At 44.0% G+C, this 14582-nt stretch overlaps 1 protein-coding gene across 1 annotated transcript; it reads right to left on the bottom strand.

Moving 5' to 3' along the window:
• Nucleotides 1–1190: 1190 nt before the first annotated feature.
• Nucleotides 1191–6582, bottom strand: DRG1 (developmentally regulated GTP binding protein 1). Its single transcript, XM_063416025.1, has 9 exons — nt 6426–6582; nt 6097–6220; nt 5136–5311; nt 4680–4749; nt 3952–4121; nt 3111–3241; nt 2783–2950; nt 1774–1896; nt 1191–1308 (listed from the first exon to the last, which is right to left on the bottom strand). The coding sequence occupies exons 1-9, from the start codon at nt 6465–6467 to the stop codon at nt 1209–1211; spliced, it is 1104 nt and encodes a 367-aa protein (XP_063272095.1). The 5' UTR covers nt 6468–6582; the 3' UTR covers nt 1191–1208.
• Nucleotides 6583–14582: the final 8000 nt, after the last annotated feature.

Raw genomic sequence — 14582 nt, 5'->3', positions numbered from 1 at the left:
TGGGATGCAGAAAACTTCAATTAGTCCCAAGGTGGGGAGGATCAGTCTGCTTTGAAAAGAGCAACAGCCCTCACTAGCGACCCAGAATGGAATTGCTGCATTTAAATGCCACGGTGAAATGTGGAGTTGAGGTTCAGTGCATTAGAAGCTGTAAAACTAACCAGCTCTAAACTAAGTGTGAATGTGAGGAACAGCAGTGAAACCAATCTGAGTAAGAGCCTCCTCTTCTGCCCTTCCCCTGCAGCTCATAAAGCACACGGGCAGCAGTTCACTCACTAATGCAGGGATCTAGAACAAGTACAGGTGGAAATGCCTGGAGTAGAATCAAGGCTTGGATGTTTCCCTACCAGGCTGAATAGCAGCCACTGCTGCAAGGATTTAGTGCCTGAGTGGGTGTCTCTGATCACTTTGTCTTCTTGCATGTGTAATAATAAAGGAGGGAGAGTGGTTTTCGTGCATCTAAACACCCCTGTAATTAAACATCCCTACTTCCTTTTTGTAGGAGAGCAAATGCCAGAGGCTGATGCACTTGATAAGTGCTCTTGACATGAGCTAAAAGCTTCTTTATTCATCTCTGTTAAGCAACTGAACCACTCTAAGAGCAGTGTGCTTCTCTTGGGCACCTGACTTCCCTACCTAGGCAGGAAATGCCTTTAAAAAAACTTAAAAGCCTTCAGTCACACAGACAGAAGCAGCTAACTCTCTTCCACTAGTCTAAACAACTGAAATAGCAACTGCTCCCGAGCAGAACTGCCCAGCTTTTCCACAACTGCAGCACTACTAATAGCCTGGAGGTATTCCAAGAGAACACTTTCAGATAAAGGCAGCTGGAACTCTGTCCTCCAGCATTGTTTCATAAGATAGGGCTCTCCAGCCTCTGCTTTTCATGTTTTGTTCTTAGAACAAAATAATTCCTGATGTGTGCACTTTTTGCTAATTTGGAAAGACCTGTCCATGCAGCAGAACCTTATCCCTGCAATCAAAGCTCCTTGTAAGATTTTGCCCTTGTGGAAGTACAGAACCAGAGTTTTTCATCCTGAAGTTCTGCTGGAACGAGCCCCTGCAGTGTAAGCTGGCCAGAAACATCACCTTTACCATGCAGCAAGGTACTAGAATAAAATATTTCTAAATCAGAACTGGAGGGAGGGGGTGTCACTTACAATTAATGACAAATTTCAGGCACAGCAACAAACCGTGTAAGAATAACTTTATTTCTTCACAATCTGAATAACATCTTCATCTTCAAGAGTATGGTCTTTACCAACTTTTTGAGGGTTGTGTTTAACAGATGAACCCCAGACCAGTGCACTGAAAGAAGAAAAATCACATTTAAAAGGCTTAGAAGTATGATATGCAAGCAGAACAGCAGCTATTTCTGTCACAAAGCTAATAGAGAAAGCAATGCTTCAGAGCTATTTTTATCCCCCTACAAGTACCTGGCTGAGTGGTTGGTGTGCAGCAGGGTTAGAAGCAGAACAAAGCCCAAAGTTGTCCTGAGCACCCAAGTGCATGGGACAGTGGCTTACAGGGCTCTAACTAGAGCTACTTTTAAATAGCAAAATAAATTTTTCTCCACAGAGGACATTTATGTAGGAAAGAGCATGAGAATATCAAATACAGCAACTGCAGTACTAAGTTTGATTATCATAGGAAGATTTATTCAATTTAAAATAAAAAAGGTCCTGGTATTCCCTTCTAATTTAGAAGAGGATGAAAAATATACCTGAAGGCAAGTTATTTTTTACTCTATATATTTTTTACAATAATACTTACTATTTAAAGTCTTTTATGAGATTTTTGTGGATCTTCATGCAAAAATCCTCCACTGTGGTCTTGCAGTAAGGCAGTACCACAGGAGAGGTGTAGTCTGGGAGCTGCCCTTTGGGCTTGGTGTAGCTGTAACACAGATGGAACCATCAGTCAATACCAAAACTTTATTTTTCAAGCCCATCAGGGTATTTCATCAGTGATTTGTCCCCCCCAGTGGGCCAAGTCCCACTGCTCCAGTGTGACAATGGATACAAATGTTTGGTGGACCTAAGCTGAAAATGCCTCTGGGCAGCCAGTGGCTGCAGTGGGACCTCACTGTAACTGCAAAGGTTTCTCACTTGTGAGCTTTCTGAAGGGGCTTTAAAAAAAAGCCAGATGACAACAGTTGTTGGAAAAGAACATCTTCAGTATTATGGTTCCAACTTGCCTTTTTTTTCTGTGAAAACCTCAACCCATATTAGAAAAAGCACCCGATGTCTACAGCATATTTAGACCACAGATACAAGTGATTGTGAAATGCCTTTTCACAATATATTCTATATTATTACAAGAAGATATAAATTTAAAATAGAACAAGTACTATACTGTGAGTATTAGTGAATTCATTTATGAATTCATCCAAAAATGCCTGAGAATTATGAGGTAAACCTGGAGTAACTTGTAGTAAAAATATCTGAAATTCTAGATGAGGAACTAAGTTCTGTCAAGAGAGCTGCATCCATGACAGACTGAAAAGATGATTACACTGGAATCACAGAGTTTCCACAACGTTTGACAAGAGTTCCATGTTTTCAGGAATTTTTTAAGATGTGCTTTGGTCTTGGTTTCACAAGGTTCTCATTTAATTCCCCTACAAATTCCAAACAGCATTTTTGGCTATCACACAACAGCTAAATTAATAGAAACACCAGTTAATGGAAAAGCATTATGAAATATTCCTCATCCATTCCTGTGATCTTTTTCAGTCTCAGCCACACACTTAACTCCACAGAAAGCACCAATTTCGACTCACATTCGGACTAGTTTCAAGTAGTCCCAGATTTTCTCCAGCAGATCATCAAAGTTCCAGCGATGATGAGCAGATATGGGTACACAGTGGGGTACTTTGTAAATGATATCTAGTTCTTCAATGGAAATTTGGTCAATTTTATTTAGGACATAAATGCACGGGATGTAAACCCTGCAAAGAGAAAGAAATTGTCAGAGCACGCTGACAGCAGCATGCTGCGAAGAAAAAAATGTTTTAAAAAGCTGATCCCTGTGTTGATGGCACACTGCTGGCTCAGCTCTGTGGGAAGCAAAGCCAAGACAACTGTTCTGTGTGGCACAGGCAGCAGTACCTGTTCCCCTCCACCACGTCGATGAGGTCGTCGGCGGTGGCGTCGCTGCGCAGGGTGACGTCGGCGTTGTGGATTTTGTACTCTGCCAGGATGCTCTTCACTGTCTCGGTATCCAGCTCGCTCTGGGGACACTGAACACACACACACAGCTCAGGAGTGGCAGAGCCAGCAGGCAAAGCAGGCATTGCAATTAACAGTGCTGTCACCTAGCAACCACCGCATGCACATTACGAGAAAGAAGAGCTGCCTTTAAGTTACTGGATGTGACTGATTTCACCAGAGCTGGTCTGAGGAGAGGGAAAAACAGACCTAAATCCTAACAGCTTTGTTTATATTAATGCCACTGAGAGCTGCAATCAGACATTGCAGAAGCAGCGTTTCCCTTCAGTTTGGGACCAGATGTAACACAAACCCAGGTATCCTCTAGTTCAGAGCCCAGACAAGCACACTTTGGGTACTTAGAGCACAGAGTTCTAACTTTTGGTATCTCTGTATTTCTTTGCTTTTAAAGATTCAGGTCAAAGGGTTGCAAGGCCTAAAACTCTGAGCAATCCTCTCCAGAAGAAGACTGTAGCCACCAAGTAGGAGGCAGTTTTTGCACACTCCCCTTTGAATCTCAAACTTGTTATGTGTGGAAAGCAACCGAGGCTCTGTTCTGAGGGCAAAGCAGTGGTCAGGCTCTAGGAGAGGTGTGGATGGCCCCTGAGGAAAGTAACTGACTGCAGCACAGTGCAGCAGTCCAGCTCCTACAGAAGTCATGGTCCCACACATGCCATCAACTACAAATGCCTCTTTCTTCAAGCAATTTGTTAATTTTGGTTAAAGAAAACTTCCAACTTACTGTAGCTGTAAGGTTAATGCCGCCTTTATCCTTTTTTTTAAAGCCTATATTGGGGGGCTTACTATTCAGACGAATTCCAAATCCCTCCAGTTCATTCTCAATGATTTTCTTGTGGCCAAGGGGTTTCAGCACATCCAGAACAATCAGAATAAGATTACAGGTTCGAGCAACTGAGAATCAGAAAAACAAAGTCACCTCTCAAAAAGCATGCTCACACAACCTGAGACAAAACAACCACAGTAAGGCTGGGTGGACTGACAACACTATGGAACCCCTGAGGGGGAGCATAGTGGTTATTTTTAAATGCCAGTGTAGGACTGACGTTTATGGTGCTGGCCAAGCATCACTGATAAGACCTTCACATGCTGTAAGAGTGAGAGAGGCTGGAATAAACCTTCCTGTCTCCATTGAGACACCTAACTGAGGACAATTAACTGGCTGAGGAAATGAAAACAGCAGCCTTGTTTAGGATGGGATCACATCTGCCTGCAAAATTGGCAATGTGCTTTCACTGAAGTGTCAGTGCAGGGCAGAAACCCAGCAAGTGCACAAAGCCAGAACTGAAAACAACAATAAGAAAGCAGCTACTGCTTCTCAGCAGGCAGCTCAAGTCCAGCACACAATGCAGCTTTTTAGAGACATCAGAAACAGTGATTCCACCCTTCATTCTCTGTCCTGTGTTCAATGAACCAGTGACAGGCTGCTCTCTGCAGCTCTAACATACTCACCTGCAATGACCTGCCGGCCTCTGCCTTTACCATCTTTGGCACCTTCAATAATTCCTGGCAGATCAAGCAGCTATTTGTTCACAGGAAGGAAAGTATCACATGAGAAAAGTATTCTTCATTAAATCAATCCTACTTTTACCCTTCTAAACCACCTGACTCCACTGCAAATCTGAAGAGAGTGTGACAAGACTGTTTCCCATTTGGTTGTTGTATATTGCATTATCCCATGAGCCCTGTTGTACAGTGGAACAGGTCACAGGGAATGATCAGAATTACCACAGGAACTTCTTCCCAGAGCAAAGCGAAAAGCAGGGAAAAATCCACACCTCGTGGAAATATTTCCAAGGTATTCTCAAGCACTTCCACACATCCCTTCTAACCTAATGTCATGCCAGACTGCTCAGCCCTAAGAGCACCTGCACAGCCCATCCCAGCCCCACAGACACAGGATCTCACCTGGATCTTGGCTCCTTTGTACCTAATGACCCCAGGCACAGTGGTCAGTGTGGTGAATTCATAGGCTGCCACCTCAGAGTACACCCCAGCAAGATTACTCAGAAGAGTAGATTTTCCCACTGATGGAAAACCCACAAACCCGATGCGGGCATCACCTGTCTTTGCAACATCAAAACCTGCAAATAAGGAGTAGAAATATTGGTCTAATGATTGACATTTTCTATCTTCTAATGTTCTGGACAGCAGACACACTATTATTTTTAATACTGCCTGAACAAAAGCCAAGTAAGCTTTCCTAGAGGAGGAATGAGAGTGGGAAATTGCTTGTTCACGATCTTTATTGTCTTGGATCACTTTGTAACATTTCAGGACATGTACCTGTCTAACAAAGTCTTGGCTGCAAAGCTTCACAGTGGACTGTATTGGACTTGAGTGTAAGTGGAACATTTCCTTTAAGCACTGCAGCTTAGGCAATTCACCTTTTATATACAAAAACAGATGGCTGCTGTAAAGGTGCTTCTTCGTGTAGAAACCTTAAGATTTCTGCAAAGATTGTATCAGCCAAAATACAAAAGCATTTGCATCTACACTTCAAGAAGGGCTCCACCCCACAGCCCTAGGAAAGGCCACAGATCATGATTAGAGGTCCTGTACCGGGTAGCACGAGAGACAGCGAGGACGGAACAGGCTGCTCAGAGGAGCTGTGGCTGCCCCATCCCCGCAAGTGTTCAAGGCCAGGTTAAACAGAGCTCCGAGCAACCTGATCTAGTGGAAGGTGTCCTCGCCATGACAGCGGTATAGAACGAAACTATCTTAAAGGTCCTTTCCAACCCACACCCTTCTGTGATTCTATGACTGTTTAGCAGATAATATGACAGATTTGTGCGGTCAAGAGCCTCCCAGTCAGATCGACTTCCGTCACGCCTCCCGCACCTCGCCAGCTCCTGCACAGACCACGCACCTTCCCCGGGGCCGCCGCCGCCGCCTCCCTTGGGGGTGATGAGCTCCCGGCGCAGCTTGGCCAGACGGGCCTTCAGCAGCCCCAGGTGGTGGGCGGTGGCCTTGTTCTTCTGCGTCCGGGCCATCTGCAAGGGCACAGGACCGAGGGCTCACACCGGGCCGGCTCTGCCGCCCTCGGCCCCGGCGCGACGTGTGGGGACAGGGCCCCGCCACCCCTCCACGGCGCGGCCCAGCGGCCGTGCCCCTCCCCGGCCCGAGCCCCGCGTCCGCCCCGTTCAGTGCTCCGCGCCCGGCCCGTCCCGCGGGAGGCGGAGGGCGGCGGTGCGGTACCTCCGCCTCAATCTCGGCGATCTTGGCCAGGGTGCCGCTCATGGTGGCGCCGGCCCCGGCCCGCCCGGCCGCCCCTCAGCGCCGCCGCTCCTCCCGCACCGCTCGGGGCCGCGCACGCGCGTGCCCAGCTCTCGCGAGAGGCGCCGGGCGGGAAGGGCGCGCGGCGCGCGCCGCCGGCTTCGCGCGCTGCCCTGAGGGGGAGGCGGCGCAGCGCCCCCTGGGCCGTGCGCAGAGCGCGCGCCGCCTCACAGAAAGAGCGGGCAGCGCCGTGAGGGGCGAGTGAGAGGGAGAGATGCCCGAGTGTGAGATCCGTGTGTATGGGTGATCTGTGTGTATGTGAGAGACCTGTGTGCCTGTGAGATACGTGTGTGTGTGAGGTCCGTGTGTATGTGAGAGACCCGTGTGCCTGTGAGAGACCCGTGTGTGTATGAGGTCCGTGTGTATGTGAGAGACCCGTGTGCCTGTGAGATCCGTGTGTGTGGGTGATCCGTGTGCCTGTGAGAGACCCGTGTGTGTGTGAGGTCCGTGTTTGTGAGGGATCCGTGTATGTGAGAGATCGTGTGCCTGTGAGATCCATGTGTATGTAGGAGATAGCAGTGTATGTGAGATCCGTGTGTATGTGTGAGATCCGTGTACATGTGATGCGTGTGGCAGATCCATGTGTGTGATGTCTGTGTGAGATCCGTGTGTATGTGTGAGATCCGTGTACATGTGATGCGTGTGGCAGATCCATGTGTGTGATGTCTGTGTGAGATCCGTGTGTCCGCGCCCCGTGTCCGTGTGATGTGTGCGAGGCAGAGCGCGGCTGCGGCGGCTGCGGGGCTGTGGGAGCCAGCATGAGCCGGCTGTGCGAGAGCCCTGACGGGGGCCGGGGCCGGTGCTGGCGGGGCTGCGGCGCCGAGAGAGCGCGGCGTGAGGCGGCTCGGCCGTGCGAGAGGACGCTGCGAGCGGAGCTGTGCGCTGAGGCGGCGGCCCCGCAGGTGTGAGGAGCCGGGGGTCTCGCTGCCCGCGAGGGGAGATGGCGTGTGCCCTTCCCGGGGGTTAAACCGGACCAGCCTGTCCGCGGTCCCTCCCGCAGCCCGCTCTGCTCCTCGCCAGGTGTGTATTTGTGGCGCTCGGTGTTCGCGGCGCTGCCGCACTGCCCGCGGCGGAGCCTGCCCGAGCTGCTGCTTTGTCAAACCGGGACTTCATGCTGGAGCTTTCTCACGGCGCCCTTCAGCTGAGCCCTGCCCGTACCACTGTGCCCCAGGGACATCTGTAACTCTGCACTGAATGCAGGCTAATTAAATAGAGAAAGGATTTTTTTTAAGGGCCCTTCTTAACTTTAAATTTTAAAACTCCTGTTTCAAAAGAAGCCAAACAATCGGATTTCAAATTAAAAGCGTTTTTATTATAAGGAAGTACAATTTAATCATTGTTCAGGATTTTGGTTTCCAAGTTTGTTTCCACGTCATATTTTGTCTGAATTCGAATATTTATAGAAACCTTTTTGTCCATGTTCAGTATCCTTTCCAGGAGGGCTCTTCTACCTCAGTTTATTGCAAAGCCTGTTTTTATAGGGTGTATCTAAATGTAAAACTTAAAAAAAAAAAAAAAAAAAAAAAAAAAAAAGGCCAAAAATACACTCTCCTGGGCCCGTAGTGTGAGCACATACAGGCACACCTACCACATCTTCAGACAGAATTCTGAGTGTATTACAGCTGACAAAATTCACTAACCTTTCAACAGTTTGGGTGATAGAATAGTTATGGGATCATTACATCTTTAACTTACAGAGTAAAGGAGAAAAGAGTGCTAATGCAATGGAAACCACACTGCTATTTGTGGTCTCTGCCTCTGCATTTCCCTTTTTGTCTCATTTTAATCAAAAAAGCAGCCTTTATTGTCATAAACTGTTTATGGTAGGAACTAGCACTAATATAAGCTTATACACAGCTTGCTAAAATAGAATCTCAAATAAAATGGAATTACTATTCCTGGTAATGTTATTTCAGCTAAGCTAGGGTAAATATAAATGCACCTATCCACTGTATATTTGTTCATGGTTTTCTAATTATTCCTTGTGAACAATATCCTTTTCCAACATGGGACAGCGATTTGACCGTGGTATAAATTTTTTCCTACTTACTTCAGGTGGAGTTGGACTTGTTTATGCCTCAACTGAATTCAGCCATACAATCAGTCCACATTTGTGGTTCTTTTTAGTAAAAGGAAAAACACTGAGAAAAATAACAGATTCTGAATGCTCAGTTAGGGTTTAAGACCTCCCCTCTTTTGTGCAGTAGATCATGGCTAACTTCAGAACTTGCTAGTTGTTCTTACAAACTCACTCCAGATCTCATAAATAAACTGAGTCTTACTTAAAATTATTTTTCAGACTGAGGGCTGAATAAGCAAAGATGTCAATAAAATACATGGTGTGAAAATTTAGTCACTGGCTGGTTTTTGTGTTCCTGGTTTATGTTTCCACACTGTTAACACACAGCTGCTCAGTAAGCTCTGAAATTCTTTTTTGCTCAGAAAGTTACTCAAACAAAGGCTATAAGGAATTTAGGCACCTTAAAACTTCTTTCATTGTCGAGTATTGTCCTTAATTACCTGAAGGGAGAAAGAATTTAATTAATAGAGATAATTAGTCTGATTTTTGGTAGCCAAATTAACACTTTCTAATTGGTCAGGATTACGTTAGGATTAGTTAAGGTTTTAAGCAGTTTATATTAGTTTATAACAGCACCATCTTTTAAGCTTCAGAAAGGCTTGTTCAACAGAGCTTGTTTCCAGGTTGTGAACAGAGTAACGTTACTTTTATTTATTGTGAGTACTGCTGTGAATTTTTTAATATAAGGGTGTTTTATGTGATATGGTGCTTAGAGAACAGGGTGGTTCTGACCATGGGAAATAAGGTGCAACAGCTGGAAAAATGCCTGAAGGCTGGGTGAGTGGGAATGGATAAATTATGTCCCCTGAGGACTGCAGTAAAAACTAGAAAATAGAGTGCAAATGATAAAAATTTATTGAAGAAAAAAAGAAGTCAGTCAGAGAAGGGTAAAATCAAGGCAAATATTAATAGAAAATTGGATATAATGTCAGGAGAGAAAAAAAACCCCAGTAGAATCAGAGAGAAAATGAAAGGAGATGCAAGAGACTGAGATCTGCTCAAAAGGTTAATTGAGCTTTATAGTGGGCACTGAGGGAAGATGGAGTATGTGAATTGCCATCTTTTTTATTAACATGTATATGTGTGTTTTTTTAAATTGCAATCATTCCATTTAGGAAATGTAGAGGAAGTGTGACAGGGAATACTTCCAAAGGCTGTGACTTACACAATAGTCAGTCTCTCCTGGGACCAATTGCCTGTGAAGGCAGATGACACAGAAGGAAGGTTCAGCTCTGAAGTAAAACCCACAAATGATTAAGTAGTGGTGTGAATGACTAACTGATAAACTGGAAGTCCATCACTTCAGCACTTCCCTAATAATATTCTTAATGAGATAAGGAAAGCAATATGCTAAAGGGTATTCAGCAAATGGATAAAGACTGCATGTGATGTAAAGACTGTCTCATTAAACACTTAGGGGACAGGACACTGTGGAATCAGTGACTGGGGAAAACCAGGTGTTTGTTTCACCAATCTGCAATGGCAGGAATGTGACTGAAATGGTGCATACCTTATCAGCAAGATCTGAACAATGGAGGGCTGTAGGAAAATGTGCTTCAGAAATTCATCTTCTACACCCTCCAGTCCTGCTGACCCTGGTTTTGAGCAAGTCTTTTCCTTTACTTGTGCCTCAGTTTTATTTTTGCACAGCAGGAATGTGCAGTTGCCGCAGAATGATTGAAACTTTAATGTTTCCGTAGCGTTACCCTGCAAGTATAACTGTAGCTCAGTTCCACAGGAGAGCTTAGGAGTGAATGCATTTAGGTTTTATGTCAAACTACCAATTTTAAATAAGCTTCTTCATTATGGGTCAAATTCTGAAATTCTTTCTAAAACAACTAGTGTTTTAGCTTGAGTAAGAGTTTTACTTACATGAGATGGTGAGATGCAAACAGGATATTGAGGAGAGCAAGTCCTTTGGATAACCATGTAAAATTTATGTACAATACATGGTAAATACTGTGATGAAATTATTGTGATAACTTGTGTATCCTTCATTAAAATCACATTAAGTACCTTGTTAAAAATAAGCAGTGTGTGCTCACCTAGTCAGGTTTGAGGGGTTTCCCCCCTCTTTTATATTCTAATAAATAACTCAAATACTTGTGCATATCAAGTTTATTCACAGTGCACTGAGAAGGTCATTTTAGCTTAAGAGCCACTCTGGTAGTTGTGGTTTTGGTAATTCACCTCATGCCAGAAGCTGCAGACAGCACTGGCAACCAGCTGATGCTGTGTGTCTGTGGGCTTGCTGCAGACTGCATTTGTACATTAGTGGTGGGATTTCTGCAGGATTTCAGAAAGTGGGCAGAAGGTGACAAGGAGGAAATGAAATCACGATTTCAGGTGAAGCAAGGATCTTGAAATTTCATATCCTCTCAGAAACCATCACCAGCCCAGTGAAAAATAATCTGTATCAAATGGTAACAGTGATCTGAGAACTTATGATTTTAAGAATTACGGGTATGGGACTGTAACCAAGCTGCCAAAGTTCCTCATGAAAAAAGGGTAACTGCAACTTAAGGCATAAGGAGAATTGGTTCATTTTAAGGTGGTTTTCCCCTGTTTTTTTGGTTTGGTTTGGGGTTTTTTTTTAGTTTGGTTTGGGTTTTTTTTTAATTATTTTTACAGTTTTGCAAATATACCCTATGAATTGTACTTTCATTTGAGAATTGGCTAATAATTAACCCTATTATTGTCTTTCAGGGAAGAACTGCTCATGCTGAAGAGGAGACAAAACTATAATGAGCTATAAAGAGTTGACTGAGGGCCAGCTTCATGCCTGTTTGGAGGAAAGAGATTTTGAAAACCCTTTATCAAAAGGTAAGATTTTTTAAATCCATAGTTCTGAATCTTCAGTGGAAGCATAATACTGATTGCCTGAGGTGAAGTGACTCTGAGAGTTGATGCAATTCATATCTTAATTAACTCCTGAGCCAATAGACAGACAGTTGTGTCTCTTTTGAATGTTGTAAAATGTACAGATGTAGCCGTTTCTAGTTGTCTTCTAGGATTAACTTTTTTTTATGCCAGTTTATTTGTTATCTAGGGAAGAGTTTTCCTGGGGACAGTACAGTAATTTAACTGTTAATCTCTAAATACCAAACCTTTGTTGCTTGCATTGGATATTTAGAATTGTATTGTAATGTATGTTTTAGGAGAAAAAGTTGTCTGTCAGGTTTGCTTAGGTAGGCATGAATGCCTAATTCCCTGGGAGTCAAAGAGATGGAATCCTGGGCTGTATTTCCAGGTTGCACAGACCCCTAATGTGGCAATCTTGTTTTGAATGGGTCAGGTTGCTTTGGTTCCAGGCAGTCTAGAATAAGTTAAACTGGGCAGACTGAAGAAATGAGGGAAAAAAAGGGAGATTAAGTATCAAAGTTGGCTTCCAAGATTGTGTAAAGTTAATATAACAACTAAAAGTTGTACAGTTAACATCAGCTCCCCACACTTTGTCATGGACTGCCATGCAACACGCAGAGTACACAGCACATAAGTACTATGAGGAGAGTGATCAAAAAGAGGAAAAACAAACAGTGCTGTTTTCTCTTTTTAAAGTAAGTCTGTACTTTCCACAGCATCATATACCATCCTGTTGCTGTCAGTTTTGTGAGGGTGCTGGGTATTTTTAAGAGTTTTCATCTGCTTCTAGAGGAGAAAGCTGACAAATCACTAAACCCACGTCTGGGTTAGAGAGGAAACTGCTGTCTCCAAGTCTGAGAATCCTTGCTGCTAGGGTTGGCATTCTCATGGGACGATTCCCAATAATAAACTGAGCAAGCTTTAAAAACTAAATTTAAGTAATAATCAACCTAATAAGTAATGAATGCTGAATTAATTGCTTGTTATATCAGTAGCAGTTAATTAAAATGCCAGTAAAAGCTCAGAAAAAGTGACAGCTACTCACTGAAATTGCAAGTGTGCCATGAACAGCGAAATGCTGTGTATTTCTGTGGAACACACATACAAAGGAAATGGTTCATATGACTGATTAGCTGGCACAAGTGCTATGCACAAATGTCTCTGCTAATATTATAATCCATGTGAAATTGTGACTAACCTTCTTAAAGAGTATAATAATGGGACTATTCTGAAAAGTTTCAGTAGCCTCAAGACCTACACAGATTCGGGAGTTGAAAGTGTTGAACAAATAGGTATGACTCAACTCTAATTAACATATACCCAAATATGTTTGAACAGATTCGACTGTAACAGTCTTTTGTTACCTCCTATATTTGCACACCAATTTAAGGTCTGCACTTCTGAGTAAGGCCAGTAGCAATTGATCTGCAGTGAAGCGAGCAATGTACAATGTGGAGTCCCAAATGGTACACACATGTTTGGAGAAAAGGAGGATTATTAATACTATTGAAATACCAATCAAAGTGCTTCAGCAGGCACCAGGCAGCTGCAAAACATTTAGGGACACCTCAGGAATTCCCTTGAGCAGAAATGAGACAGGAAATAGTGAGAAGCTGAATAAAGTAGCTGAGGAAAATGCCTTTATTTAAAAGAGGGATGGATTCAAAAGAAGTTCAGCACATTCCAGTGCAGAAGATGTCAAAGAAAATAGATTAGGAATAATCTGAAAAGGAGAGGAAATACTGGATACAGAAAACGTAAATTTTAAAATTGAAATTTAAAACTTTCTTTCACATTAGCTGGAACTTAGTCTTCAAAAAGTAACTTGCTAGTTGTGATGGTAATTGAGTTCAAAGGTAATAATTCCTGTCTGCTTACACAGTTATGTATGGAGAAATGCTATTTAGTCATCACATTAAATTTAGGGAACTTCACCTTACAAGTGTGTTCACAGTGATGAACCAAATTTTTGCTCCTCAGTGCATTTAGTACCTGTTCATTTTCAGAAGAAATCTGGGAATGTTATAACAAATGCTGTTGAGAGGCTACTTCGATAGTCTCATATTCTGAGACGGTAAGTTTGGAACCAGAAAACGTTCTAAGCAGCAGCCCTTTAAATGTGTTGGTGGAGCTATAGGGTGAGGTGCGCCAGTGTAGAAAGGCTGTAAGCACCAAGAGAAGAGCTGCAGCCACCGCCAAGGCAGAGCGCTGAGGAGCCAAGGCAAAGGGCTGTGCCTGTGCCCGTGTAATAATCCGGGACCGCAAGGTGCTGGCAGTCACCTTGAACAAGCATCCAGCAACTGCTCGGAGTGGGAGCTCCCGGTGAGCTGACCTGGCATCCTCGTGGCAAGTGTGAGCGGGTCACTTGCCAAGAAACAGCCATGCTTTGGAGTTGTTTTAGCTTTTACCCGGAGAAGCAGGCACGGTGTGTTGGATGGTGCCTTTTAAACAGGAGGGCTGGAAGCTGAAACCAGAACATTCCGTGGCAACTGGAGAAAGTTCTGAGGAAAGTGCTGTGAGAGAGGCAGGACCCCCCTCCCCCTGCCTAGAGGAGAGACAAAGAACAGGCGAGGAGGGAACTGAAATAGGAAGCAGGAACCATGTCAGGAGGCTGGGGGCTAAAAGAAAGCAAATTAATAAACCAATGGGGGAAAGGCACACAACTGTCCAAAGCCACTAGCAAAGATAAGCAAATTCCAGATTCTTTAACTGCTCCGTGTGTGTGTGCTTGCAGCCTGGCTATTGAGTTAAACGTAATCATTTTCCTCACTGTAGCAAGTACAACTTGTGTGTCTGTGGCACACAGACTTAAGAGAATACGAGCACTGTGTTATCTATATAATAGGGTGTATTTAAGCTGTGTTTGTCAGCATTGCTACCACTCCACGTCGAATTTCTCAAGTATATGTTCATATCAGGGTGTGTGCACACATAATGCAGTAATAAAAAGTTACTGGTAATATTCTGACTGCAATAGGGACGAACAATTCCTATCAAAAGCAGGAGAAATCTGGTGTACAGGCTGAGGGTACTGTGTGGCCCTAAGTGTTAATGTAGTATTTTGGAAGTTAGAAGCTTGGTGCGCTCATTTGCACATCAGTACCCAGAATGCTTTTTCAGTTCCACCACTATTTAAT

The sequence above is a fragment of the Prinia subflava genome, chromosome 19, assembly GCF_021018805.1.
Source record: "Prinia subflava isolate CZ2003 ecotype Zambia chromosome 19, Cam_Psub_1.2, whole genome shotgun sequence".
NCBI classification, from domain to species: Eukaryota; Metazoa; Chordata; class Aves; order Passeriformes; family Cisticolidae; genus Prinia; species Prinia subflava.
The sequence above is the reverse complement of the archived record's forward strand: the minus strand, read 5'-3'. Positions and strand labels throughout refer to the sequence as shown.